General features: G+C 34.3%; 2 protein-coding genes across 2 annotated transcripts; both read left to right on the forward strand.

Moving 5' to 3' along the window:
- The first annotated feature begins 5,107 nt into the window (after positions 1–5,107).
- Positions 5,108–8,671, forward strand: LOC113753631 (60S ribosomal protein L13a-2-like). The gene is made up of 2 exons (XM_027297832.1): positions 5,108–6,035; positions 8,430–8,671. The coding sequence occupies exons 1-2, from the start codon at positions 5,723–5,725 to the stop codon at positions 8,504–8,506; spliced, it is 390 nt and encodes a 129-aa protein (XP_027153633.1). The 5' UTR covers positions 5,108–5,722; the 3' UTR covers positions 8,507–8,671.
- A 1,160-nt stretch (positions 8,672–9,831) lies between these two features.
- On the forward strand, positions 9,832–11,626 carry LOC113752952 (isoflavone reductase homolog PCBER-like). Its single transcript, XM_027297011.1, has 5 exons — positions 9,832–10,169; positions 10,257–10,391; positions 10,524–10,773; positions 10,879–11,082; positions 11,246–11,626. The coding sequence occupies exons 1-5, from the start codon at positions 9,987–9,989 to the stop codon at positions 11,416–11,418; spliced, it is 945 nt and encodes a 314-aa protein (XP_027152812.1). The 5' UTR covers positions 9,832–9,986; the 3' UTR covers positions 11,419–11,626.
- Positions 11,627–13,377: the final 1,751 nt, after the last annotated feature.

A 13,377-nucleotide genomic window follows, 5' to 3' on the forward strand; every position in this document is an offset into this window, starting at 1 on the left:
TCTTATTGTTTGCATTGTGAACATTGAACCTGTAGATTTTGAGTAGTTGGGAATATTTAACATATATGAGACTAGAACCAGCAAATACCCAATAAGAATTGAGAATACTTGGGTACTGCGACGGAGTCCCATGAGACCCAATCTTTTGAGTTTTTATAACAAATAATTTTATTTCCATAAAATTTTTCCTGATAAACACATTTTCGAATTATATGTTCAATGTACGTGAACTCCCGCGGTACAAGATGTGTAAGGCTAAAGATGTGTACATTTGTCAATTATTTGAGTTCTATAATATGTCAAACAACTATTGTTAACATTTACAATTTGTCGTATAAGCGTTAACATCCTACTTAATTACTAGTGTGAATACCCGTGCTACACACAGTGCTGACATTATTAAAAAAATGAAAATAAAAGGGTGAATTAAAAAAGGTTAAAAAATTGTACCAACTTAATTAAAATGTAATATCTGTCTAACAATAGTTTGAAATATGATAGAATGTATATATCATTCAAAAACTCCCTATTTTCAAAAGATAGATCCTGAAAAAATAATAGAAATTTATATTAGAAAATGAATGATATATGAATAAAAATGAATGTAATTAAATGTTGTTAAAATGAAATACTTACAAATATTATGCATTCGATTTGATAATCTTGCATGAAGGTGTGAATACTCTTCACACCAATCAACTTTTAGTACGAAAGCCAAAATTGGTAATTTAATTAATTCTATTGAATTTTGTGGAGTGCGTACTACAAATAAAAATGCATGATCTTTGCATGAATTGATTCGTTGGTTGAACAACTTATCACCATTGTCCTGAGAATTAAGTACGTGCGAAATTCAAAATTAGTGTATTTTTTTAAATAGTTTATAAATAGCATTATAAAAATAAACATATATCAAGAAATTCTACCTTCCTTTGTAATTCTCTGAGATAAGAAGCATCACAACCAAATACGAATCGTGCATGTCTGTTCTGTAGATTAAGATGCATGTTACCACTGGAATATTTGATTTGTATATTAACATTGTACCTATTTGACAAATAAAATGTTATATACAATACATTGTATCTTTACATCTAGTTGCACTTTACCCCTCAACTTTACATTTAATTGCACATTTGTGATTTTTTTGAAACATGATTGTAATTTGCAAAGCTCATTTGTAGGGGTGGTTATAGGGTTAGTTTGGTGATAAATATTTCTTAATTATAAAAATGTAACATTGTATTAAAATAGCATACGAATGAGCATTTGTCTTTAATTAAGGAGTAAAAAGGATTTAAAGTATAAATAACAAACTATAAACGGTTTATGATGTAGATAGTAGGAATGTTTTAAATTTTAAATTTGATTGGAGATCAGGTTGGTTATAACCCACTACTTTTATGTATTAAAATAAATACAAAAATCTAGAAAAAAGAATGAGAAGTTTGGAAGCCATTAAGAGGGTCTCTGCTAAAAACCCCTTCTGCAATACATATAGATATAGATTAGAGGAATAAGCTAGTACACAGAGAGCCATTGGTTCGTGCATGACTTTTCCTTGAGTTAATATTTGCCCCTTGCTTTATAAAATTATTTCTGGTAGCTGAAATTTGAAAAAGAAAAAACAAAGGTATGTTTGTTTGGTATTAGGGGATGAATAGAACGAATATGGCGAGACTTGAGTCAACTATGGGAGTTAGATAGTTTTGAGAATCTACTCTTTTCTGTTTTTCTTTTTTCAAAAACTAACATTTATTAAAATTTATGAATAATAGTATTATCTTCATAGAATTGGGAGTACCATTCCAATAATAAATTGTGAATATAGGGCATTTGAACATTGAGAAGCTTGTCATACATCCACATTTTTTGTGATTATACTGACATGGTCTATGGATCAAAACATGGCTAGCGCAAGGGAGTGCCAGGGAAGGATGGAAGGGTTCAGTCACTATTTCCGATGGTATATTCATGTATCGATTGAAGAGGAATTGAAAGACAGAAGATCGTGCTCATGGGGGAAGAGCAACTTGATTTAATCAATTTTTTTTTAAAAAAATTTGAATTGCTAAGTGAAATGGAGGAAAATTTTATGTCGATCATGCCTAATAATTGTTTCCAAACCAATGAAAAGGTTCCATGAGAACATACTAGGGTTCCACCTGATTTTATATAACATGCCAAGTGGATTTCACTTAACATGTAAATTAGTAAGTGAGATCCTCATATATGCACTTGAAACTTTTCTATTATTCTTGGATCATGCCTAATAGTTGTTTCGAACAGACATAAAATTCCTCGTGAAGCAAATGATAAGTTTTTAGTTTACTGTTCAACCTCAGTTCAAACATTTAATTGTAAAAGAAAAAAGAAAAATAGTAAATCGGTTCTAGAGTTTGGATTTTACTGGTTGTGGCCGGTTTCATAAACTCTATGAATCATCCGACATATTAACCACTAAGGTGTTAAAAATAGGAAAGAGATGCCAAAATAGTAGTTGAAAAAGCAGCCAGCTTGAAGTTATAGCGTGGACTAAGTAGAAGTTAATCATCAAATGAGCATATGAATCAACTTGGCCATAGCAAACATATACATAAGCTCTGAGATCAACTATTAGTAGAAAATATTGATCTTTGACGGGCAAATTAAACTTTACCCTCCCGTGATATAGCTAATTTTTACATAACCCCCTATAGTTTTAAAAACTATATATAATCCCTTATAATTTGGATTAAAGTGTCAAAGTGATGGAAATGATCATCCGTAACAGAACCTATAAAAATGTCGAAATTACTTTTGTTTAAAAACTAAAATAATTGGAGTGACCAAAATATATAAACATAATATGCATGACACTCTAACCTCGTATGATTTTTATATTTTAGCATATAACCCCTTTATGGTTTAGTGTTTTACCATATAACCCCCTTATAATTTTCAGTATATATACATAACCCCCTGTGGTTAATAAATAATTTTCAACTTTACATAGGGATATTTTTGATATTTCAGTTGATTTCATTATGGATTTTAAATTTCATCATTTTGACACTTTAATCCAAACTATGAGAGGGCTATATATAGCTTTAAAATCATAGGGGAGTTATGTAAAAAAAAAAATACTAAACCATAGGGGAATAAAGCGTAATTTTCCCATCTTTGACACTAAAACTAATGATTCACTACACTCGTAGCATGAGTCTCTTCCAATTGTTATCTACCACTTCTGTATGTATCTCATTTTTCAGTCATTTAAAGAAATATGGGCACATTTAATTTTAATAACTTTTCCAGTGATATATTGTCCCTTTTCAATGCCAACATTTTTTTAAAAAAAAAATTCACAAACAATTATGAGAAATTGTTAAAAGGAGTAAATTGATTTGATATTATCATGATCGTTGATCCAAAGGTTCATAGCATTTGGTAACTTCAGTTGATTTCTTTTTTATTTTCCATTGGGCAACCATGTCATGTCCAGCTAATTTATGACCTTCACTACAAGAAAATTGGTCATCAGTGACAACTTTTCTCTGTGACGAAAAAAAGTTGTCACAAAAGTGGATCCTTTATTGACGACTTTCTAACTCGTCACAAACCTCTAATGGGAGCCAACTCATTTGTGACGACTTAGAAAAGTCGTCACTAGTAAATTCCCGCCAAGATTTAGCAAGAGTGAGGGAGTGTTTAGAACACACAATAGTGACGACATTAAGAACATCGTCACTATTGCTTGGACTATTTACAGACGACTTTTAGTTGTCGTCACTGATCACTAAAAAAAAATTTATTAGTGACAACAATTTTTAGTGATAACAATAAGTCGTCACAAAAGGAACTTCTTTAGTCGCGACACCTAAAGTTGTCACAATTGCATCAAAGCAACTAAATGTTTAGTGACGACCCATTATTTTCGTCACAAACTACACCGCAAGAAATATTGTCATTAGTGACAACATTTTTAGTGACGACAAAAGTCGTCAGAAAACGTGGTTGTTTAGTGACGACAAGAAAAGTTGTCATAATTGCTCAAAGCAACTAAATCTTCAGTGACGACCTTGAAAAAGTTGTCACTAAAATGATCTATATAGTGACAACTTCTAATATCGTCACTGTCACTCTACCGATTCAGATTTAGTGACAAGAATTAATCGTCACTGTTTAAAGTACTTATTTCTAAGTCACTTTCATTAATTCTACTGTGCCACCCTAACTTTTGCGATTTAGCCCCAAATGTTGTAAAAAATTCCATTATGATACCTTAACTTTTACAATTTAGCCCCATATGTAGTACACCGATTTCTTTTATTCTATTATTACTCCCTAACTTTTGTAATTTAGCCTCATATGTAATTCACTAATTTCATTAATTCTACTATGGCACTCTAACTTTTGCAATTTAACACCCATATGTAATACACCAATTTTATTATTTCTATTATGGCACCGTAGCTTTTACAATTTAGCCCCTATTTTTTTATTAGGAAATTGTGAATAGTATCTTGATAAACTATGCATAAATATTTTATAATTTTCTCAAACTTAAGTAATAATTTGTTATAAACTCTAAAGATATATCTTTCATTACAATAGTTATAAGGCAGGCAGGTCTTTTTATCAATGGAATAAGAAATTTATGCCAGATTTATCCTTTGTACTATATGCCAAGTAGTATTAGCAAAGGAATAACAAAGTACTACAAAGTAATTAACAAAATAGCCTTCAGGGAGTGTAGTTTATGGGCAAATGAGCATTATCTATTCAAAGTACCAACTTTTTATGGGCATTGTAGACACCAAATTTTTAAGGTATTTTTGTTTACTGGTACTTTTATTTTTTGATTCATTTCATTTACTTTTAGTCTTTTATTTTTAAGTCATTTTTATCATTTAATTAAACTTTAATCATTTAATTTTATTTTGTTTGTTTTGATTCTAGGGTTTTGAAAAAGAAAAAAAAGTAAAAAGAAAGAAAAATCAAAGGGACAAGAATAAGACACATGGACCTTTTTTGAGAATGAAATCTTGGCTTTTCATTTTAGGGTTAGTTTTCAGGGCAAACAACAAAAAAAGCAGGGGCGGCACACAAGATTAAGGGGGGAGCTCTGGGGTAGAAGAGAAAAATCGAAATTGAAGAGAAAAATAAAGGCAAGGGAAGTCGGCTAAGAGCAGAGAGAGAAGACCGACAAGGAGAGAATGAAAATTCCAAACCCAAAATCCCAAAATAAAAATTCCCAATCTTCCTCAACTCGATCCATCCAAATTTTTTCAAAACGGTCCTTGATCATGAATTCCTAAATAAGCCCAGAATTCTTGCCGTCAATTTCCATGTCACCGCCTGAGCTTTCGCGGTCGGTCATCGCCACGATGACCAATTACACCGTCCCACCACTTCCACCACCGCACGCCCGGCCCCATTGCCATCGTTTCTGAGCTCCTCACCGCCTGGCACGCCACCAGCCTAGGGCCCGCCAGCCACTGTGGCACTGATGCAGCTCAATTTCTCCTTATTAAAGGGTGCGGATAAAAGTAAAAAAAAGAGAGGAGGTCGGTTAAAAGTGGTGGTGGTCCGATGAGAGGAGATCTGCCTCTCCGACGGTCTCGTTCGCTAGAAAATGAAGTGCCTCCGATTCCTCCGCAAGTGCATGAACACCAAACCTTCCCATAGCCCTATCCATTTCTGCGCCCCTTCTAGAATCCTCTGACGCACCATCCGAGGGATGATTCCGCATAAAATCAAGAGAGGAGCAGCTGCCCTGGCGAGGTTGAAGGTGTACGAGGGAGTACCTCCGCCTTATGATAAAACCAAGAGGATGGTTATCCCTGATGCTCTCAAGGTTTTGAGGCTCCAGGCTGGTCACAAGTACTGTTTGCTGGGTCGGCTATCGTCTGAAGTTGGGTGGAACTACGCTGATACAATCAGGGAGCTAGAGGCTAAGAGAAAGAAGAGGGACTTGGCGGAGGAATTGAAGCTCGCCGCACGCTCACGGAACCCACCATCATCGCCCGTGGATCTTCATCGTCAAGAGCTCTGTAAGTTTTCTATTTAAATTTCAGTTCTTCTCAAGAGTGTGAAATGGGTCTGCCGTGGCTTCATCCAGTGTGATTCTCCTGTTAATTGGCTTCATTTTTGAATACACATGCTGCATATGTTGATTGAGTTGAATGTCTTGATTTCTGATAAATTTTGGGGCTGATTGACTTCAATTTGAACAAAAATCTGATGAAACTTTTAATACCCCCAATCTGTTCGATGTAATGTCTAGCCGAAAATTCTTTGTTGAAAGATGGTTTTGTTGCATTTGTACGTTTGAAAGAAATCGGACAAGTCAGTGAGTTAGGTTGGTTGCAGCAGTTCTTTTGTTTTCTCTTTTGGTTGGCTGACGTATTGTTTCGAATGTCAATAAGGTTGTCTTGTGTCACTTCTGTCATTTATGATCTGCTCCAGAAGCCTAATTCATCAGTTTTGGTACTTAAATCAATGTTTGTTTCTGATTTTTTTTTAGAGTAAATTGTTTCGGCCATGGATTTTTTTTTTGTGGGGAAAAGCAGCTACTGGAACTCTGGTTTTGTATTATGATTTTGTTTGTTTGGTCCTGAGTGACTCGGTTTGAGTCTTGGGGCATTAGTTGGTGTATCTACATGCTCCATTGGGGCTTATAAATTCTGTCCCATGCATGCTGAAATGGTAGAGAAGAAGCTGCCGCATGATTCGTTAGTCATCGTGGGTTGCTGAAATTCATAGTTGCTCCAAATACTTGATTCTCTTGCTGTGCAATTAGGATAGCTGGTATAAAATTACTATAAGCTATGAAGATCTGACTTGCAAAGTGGCCTAAGGCAGATTTCGCAGGTCTTTCACCATGTTGCAAAAAATCAAGACTGAGGAGGGACATTTAAGAATTACTTCTGTCAACACAAGGTTCTAATCAGATGGTGTTTTGATCCTGGGAGTACATTTGTGGCTTTATCATAGTTTTGTTATCATGAAACAATAACATTACACAAAAAAAAAAAGCTTCAATAGTGTTTCTGTTTCATGATATTAATTTGAGGAGCACAGAAGGGCTAAAGAATAGAAAAGATTATTATTGTCATTTGGCCAATGAGTTAGCTAAAAACTTTTCATGGCCAATGAGTTAGCTAAAAACTTTTGACGGAACAAGATATACAGTCCCAAGTGTTAAGTGAACAATTTAATCAATCTCCGACTTGTGTTGGGTTGGGAGAATACTGCATTTGATTACGTGAACATTTTATCAATCGCTGACTTGTATTGTAAGATTACTGATTTGATTACGTGACTATTCTAAAAGGAATATTCCTCTTGTATAGCAGAGTGGTAGTATAGTAGTGATGGACGAACAAAACAGAAGATTTATTCATCTTTGACAGTATTTTGACAGATTAAAGAAACATTGCTGATGCCAAAATTGGTCTTCATTTGTGACAAACCTCCTCTTTACAACCGTTAACACTCCTCGTTCTTTGGTAGTCAACCAAGGCATCTTGTGTAGTAGAAAAGGCCTGCAATTATCACAGTTCCCAGTTTTTCCCTGTTTCCATCCATTGCAGCAAAACATATCATTTCTTGACATCCAGGCAAAATTTGCAGAAACAAGATTTTTCTACCCCACCGATGTCTTCAGCAATCAAATTCGGATCATCAATCCAATCCACCAACTCTTTCCTCCTACACACACTCCTGTGCACTAATTTTTTTTTCCACAGACCATCAATCCATTTACAATCCTCCGGATGGCATGCAGGGTGGAATCCGATTCAGCTCTACAGACTTCAGTTCTAAATATTGCTTTTTCTTCATTGGGGTAAACAAATGTGTTATGTCTTACCAGCCATGAGAAGAACTGCCACCTACCTACCTAGTCCTCCTTGCTCACCTGTTACACATACTCTCCCCTTCTCCATCTTCTCCCCTTCCATTAATTTGTGTCCGTCTAGCCTTTAATACCAGTATAGTACTGTTTGGTCTCTCTGCAGTGGATTGTCAGTTTCAACTTGAAGAATTAATGTATTTCTAGTATAGTATTTCACTTGAAGAATACCAGTTTAGTACATGCGAAATGTATTTCCTTCAAGTAGTTAAAGGGAATCTTCCTTGTTAGTTAGACTGTTGTGCTGAGTCAACAATCAAGTAGTTATTTTGTTATTCTTGAGCTGTATAAGAATGCAGAAATCTGGATTGGGCAACATGGAAAAATCATTTTGAATAATATCTCTCTTTCTTCTTCCTCAAGTCTAGTTTCTCTCCCCCTTATCACTCTATTTCTGCTGCAATTGCTGCATTCATTACGGTGGTATCAGATTAGTGAATGCTTGTTACTTTTGTTGTTTATTTAGCAATTAGAGACTGTTTTGCTTTTGTCACCTGATAACTTTACTAATAACTTTACTACTTTATTGCAGATATATTGCTCATTTTGGAGGTTTCGAAGAAGATTAGCAGTACGGCTTACATGTCGGCTCAAAAACTGTGGTTATAGTGCTGTCTTAAGTTTAGAAAATGTTTCAGAAGCGTAGGAAATGTTTTGGGAGGAATATGTTTTTTAGTGCAGCCTTGACGTATATGAGTAGTATTTGTTCTACTCAAACTTATGAAACTATTTGTACTATGATGTTGCACTTATTTATGACATTTGAATATTTAATATATTATTTTGGCATATTCTATTGTAACGGTGCCTACATTTGTTATTTATTAAACATTGCTGATATTTTCATTTTTTAGATATTATTGTAGTAGGAAAGTCATGTGTAAGGTGTTGTAAATGAGTAGTATTTTTCTAGGCAGGATGTCTTTATTGACAATTGTTATTGTCACTCAATCAAAACTGTCTATTGATAAGGGAATGTTGTCACAGTTGATCAGGGGTTTATTGACAACAAAGTCGTCACTAATTCCCCTATGCCCTCACCATCGTCCCTTCATGCATCACTTGCATCACTGACAAGAGAAGGTGTTGTCACTAGATTTATAGCTTTTACTGATGACATATGTTGTCATAAAAAGTTTCAATCAGTGACGACCCTAAGTCGTCACTGTATAATTTCATCTTTTACTGACGACATAGATTGTCATAAAAAATGTTCTATTTACTGACGACTTTAAAGTCGTCACTGTATACTTTTACCGACGGAGATTCAGTGACGACCTTGCGACAACTGAAATGTTGTCAATAATGGTCATCAGTGACGACTTTTTGATTATTTGTGACGAAAAGTAGTTATCACTGATGACCAAAATTCTTGTAGTGCTTACAAGATAATACTAATTTCTGACCTTACAATATATTATCTTACAAGATAATTTCTGACCTTACCTTAGAAGATATTATCATACAAGATAATTTCTGACCTTAATTCTAATTTCTAACCTTACAAGATATTATCTTACAAGATAATTTCTGACCTTACATGACCTTACAAGATATTGTAGAACCAAGAATCGAAAGTTGAATGTGACTTTTTTGTTTTTTCCTTTCAAATATTTGATGACATGTGCATTTGCGCATGCTTCCCATTATTTTTTTTAAGAAAAAAGTTTGGGCGCTCAGCTTGATTTCGACCACACATATCCTAGGACTGACCATAGGTTGCTTACAAGGTTTCTATAGATCACCCACCAACACAGTTATTATATCGATAGCAAAATTTGAACATGTAACTCTTCGTAAGGAAGTGATCGCCTTTATCAAATGAACCAACTTATGTTGACATTTGCCGATAAGAATCCATAGAGTACAGGATTAATCCTCGGAGCATTTTAGAAATTTTAGAGGCCAATAGAGCATCAAAAGGAAACGGCAGCGACAGGGCTGTCATTTTCAATATTTTTTCCTCTATAAATTAATCTTGCACGGAGCTGCAGCCTATGGTCACTAAGCACATTCTGCATCTCTTCAACTCATCAAATTACAGATTGTATCCAATTTGCAACAGTAGTTTACTATCCTAGAGTTGGAAATGGCTGTGAAAAGCAAGATTTTGATCATTGGCGGCACCGGATACATTGGCAAATACCTAGTGGAGGCAAGTGCAAAAGCAGGGCACCCAACTTTTGCATTGATCCGAGAAAACACAATTTCAGATCCTAAAAGGGCAGCCATCCTAGAGAGCTTCAAGAGTTTGGGAGTCGGATTTCTTTATGTGTGTTGTTGTATCTTTTTCCCATTGTCTAAGCACTATTTCAATTCTTCTCAAGAAATTATAGACACTGACGTATGAACTGAACAGGCAGATCTACACGATCATCAGCGGTTGGTAGATGCAATCAAACAAGTTGATATAGTGATCTCGACAGTCGGGGCAGATTTCGTGGCTCATCAAGTTAAGATAATTGCAGCAATTAAAGAAGCTGGTAACATCAAAGTAAGCACAATGCAGTTTTATACATTCCTTTTTCTTTTTCTTGATCCAATCTCTGCTGGCTGTTGAACAAATTCTTTTCGTTATCCCTGTCAACCCACAAGTTCCTAAACAAAGAGCTGTATTCGGTTTCAGAGATTTCTACCTTCTGAGTTTGGATATGATGCGGATCGTTTGCATGGCGTTGTTGAGCATGCCGCAAGCTTATACAGAACCAAAGCTGAGATCCGCAGAGCTGTTGAAGCTGAAGGGATACCTTACACTTATTTAGTATGTAATGTTTTTGCTGGTTATTTGAATTATTTCCTTAACCCCTTTGGAGGCTCTCTCTCTGCAAGTCCTCCCAGAGACAAAATTGTCATTCTTGGTGATGGAAATCCAAAAGGTATCCAAAAGAAGCTTTGCCCGCTTCCATTTTTTTGATTGGTTTAGTGTCATGTTTTAGAGATCACCGTTCTTAATTTTTCTTCCATTTTTTGTTTCGTTGCAGTTTTTTTCTCGGAGGAAGAAAATATAGCTGCATACACCATTAAAGCAGCAGATGATCCTAGGACCCTGAACAAGATTGTGTACCTCAGATCACCTGCCAACAGTCTGTCCTGCAACGAAATAGTATCATTGTGGGAAAGGAAAATTGGCCAGACCCTCGAAAAGATTTACCTTCCAGAGAAGGAAGTCCTTGAGAAAATCCGAGGTCTGCTACTTAACAAAGAGAAACAAAGTGCACGAGCTGCTTATTCCTCAAAAAATCCCGTGCAATTCAGAATTTTTTTTTTTCATACAATAGTCGTCTAGTACTAATTTCACCTATTCTACAGTTTTAATTAAAGTGGTTTCTTTTCTTGTATCTCATGCAGAGGCTTCAATGCCATCAAAATCCATCCTGTCTCTGTTATACACTCTTTCTGTGAAGGGACAAATGGCCAACTTTGAGATCGAGGCTTCTTTTGGCGTGGAGGCAACGGAGCTCTATCCCGATGTGAAATGCACCGCACTCGATGAGTATCTCGATCAGTTTGTATCCGAGTAGCAACAAAACTGTTATTCCCTCCGTAGCTTTCCATTTCCGAATGTTTCAAAATATTTGTCATCATAGATGAGAAATATGGGACGGAGGAAGTATATTAACCAATGTTTGTCTACCAGCTTTTTTGCAACATTTCTTATGTACTATTAGAAATGTACTTTGATTGTTCATCTCCCTTACGGAAAATGTCATAAATGTGTCTGAAATAAAATCTACCCTATATTTGTTTTGCAACCTGAAATTGTCCAATTTACGATAATTGGTATCCCCCGTGGCTTAATTCGAATTTGTTTTTTCTTCCCGAGTTTTGTTAAAAAAAATTACTGTAACATTCTTTTAGAACAGGACTATGTAAGATAAAAAGGCGATTAGGAGTATCTTAACAAATTGTAGCCAGTTCGTTAGAAATAAAATTTTGACTGACACCAAAACAAATTGAAGCCAGTTTGTTTAAAGGAAAAGAATATTTTTGTTTAGTGGACAATGAACAACTTGACTAGCAAGGGAATTTGCATTAAAGGATATGACAAATGAAAGCAGCTTACTTTGATTGTCAAAATCAGAGGGGGAAAAAATATTACTACAAGAACCTTGTTCATGACACCTTTTTTTTTGGGTTGAGCCAAGAATTTGTTACTTACTAAAATGTATATCAATTCCATAGAGCAGACAGGCTTTTTGTTTATTTTTATTTCTTGTTGCATTAACAAATATTTTGAACTCACATGACACTCGGAATATCTTACATGCTGTCATCCCAAATTTCTTACCTGTTGTGATGCTTTATCCCTTTTAGGCAGGCAGTCTAGATGTATCATGTGCCTGCATGGTAAAGCTGTTGTAACTTCTATTGTATCAAATTTGTTATATCCTTTGTTGTATCAACAAAACTTGTCATTGGACTCGAATTTCAAACTGTGAAATCTGTGATCAAAATTTGAATAGCAATTGACAAAAGGCTGAATAGCACAAGTCAGTGCTATACGCTATTCTTGCATGTTTGGTTGGCAAGAATTTTGAAAATTTTTCTCGCATTTTCATGCATTTTGTGTCTTGCAAAATTTGTAGGATTTTGAAGAAAAACGGTTGGTTACTCACAGAAGTTTTAATAATTGCTAATAACTGTCATTAACTTTCTATATTCTCTCAATATTTTTCTTAGTAACCAAACATATATGGGAAATTTATTTTCAAACAATGAAATCTGTGATAAAAATTTGAATAGCAATTGACACAAGGCTGAATTGCACAACTCAGAGTATACAGTATTCAGCGCACTTAGCTAATCAGCACAAAGTTTAAGCCACATGGCGACTGTTCTACACTCACAAAGAACTTGCAATATAAGCAAAAATAAATTTTACAGAAATATATAGACAATCTAATGGCTTCACAAATAAAATCCACTAAACCCCCCTAAATTTTACATTTAGTTTTGCTTTGACATTTTAAGATAAAAATGCCCTTGCTATTTGTTTTATCTTTCTCTTTTTCCACTACTTTCTTTTATTTTTTTATTTTTTTTCACTTCTCTCATGTCACGTTTTGGTTTATCTTTCCTATTAGTATCACTAATTTATATGCTTAATATAATATTGTAATTATCTTTTATTTATAATTCCATTCTTGTTTTATTTATTTATACTATTAAAAAATTTAAAACAAATTGTATAGTGTAAAAAATTGATATATGCATGTCACAATCAAAAAGTATATATTACTGGCAATTTCACTATTTAAAAAGATATTAGTGAACTAGAATATTAAATTACTTAACATTTAAAATTTACCCCAAAAAATAAAGAAAATAATTTTTTATGTATAGTTGATTAATCACTATGTCATTAAGATTTGACTTTTATACTATTGTTATTAAAAATTATTTTATTTTATTCTCTAGACATATTGATTTAAGTAATATATGAAATAGTCTATTCACGTAGATAACATATACTTTGTTAT

Source organism: Coffea eugenioides, chromosome 11 (assembly GCF_003713205.1).
Source record: "Coffea eugenioides isolate CCC68of chromosome 11, Ceug_1.0, whole genome shotgun sequence".
Taxonomy (NCBI): domain Eukaryota; kingdom Viridiplantae; phylum Streptophyta; class Magnoliopsida; order Gentianales; family Rubiaceae; genus Coffea; species Coffea eugenioides.

Coding starts and splice junctions, on each gene's coding strand:
- LOC113752952 (XM_027297011.1), top strand. CDS start 9,987: ATGGCTGTGAAAAGCAAGATTTTGATCATTGGCGGCACCGGATACATT. Junction 10,170..10,256: donor TGGGAGTCGGATTTCTTTAT/GTGTGTTGTTGT, acceptor TGAACTGAACAG/GCAGATCTACACGATCATCA. Junction 10,774..10,878: donor TGGTGATGGAAATCCAAAAG/GTATCCAAAAGA, acceptor GTTTCGTTGCAG/TTTTTTTCTCGGAGGAAGAA.
- LOC113753631 (XM_027297832.1), top strand. CDS start 5,723: ATGATTCCGCATAAAATCAAGAGAGGAGCAGCTGCCCTGGCGAGGTTG. Junction 6,036..8,429: donor TCTTCATCGTCAAGAGCTCT/GTAAGTTTTCTA, acceptor ACTTTATTGCAG/ATATATTGCTCATTTTGGAG.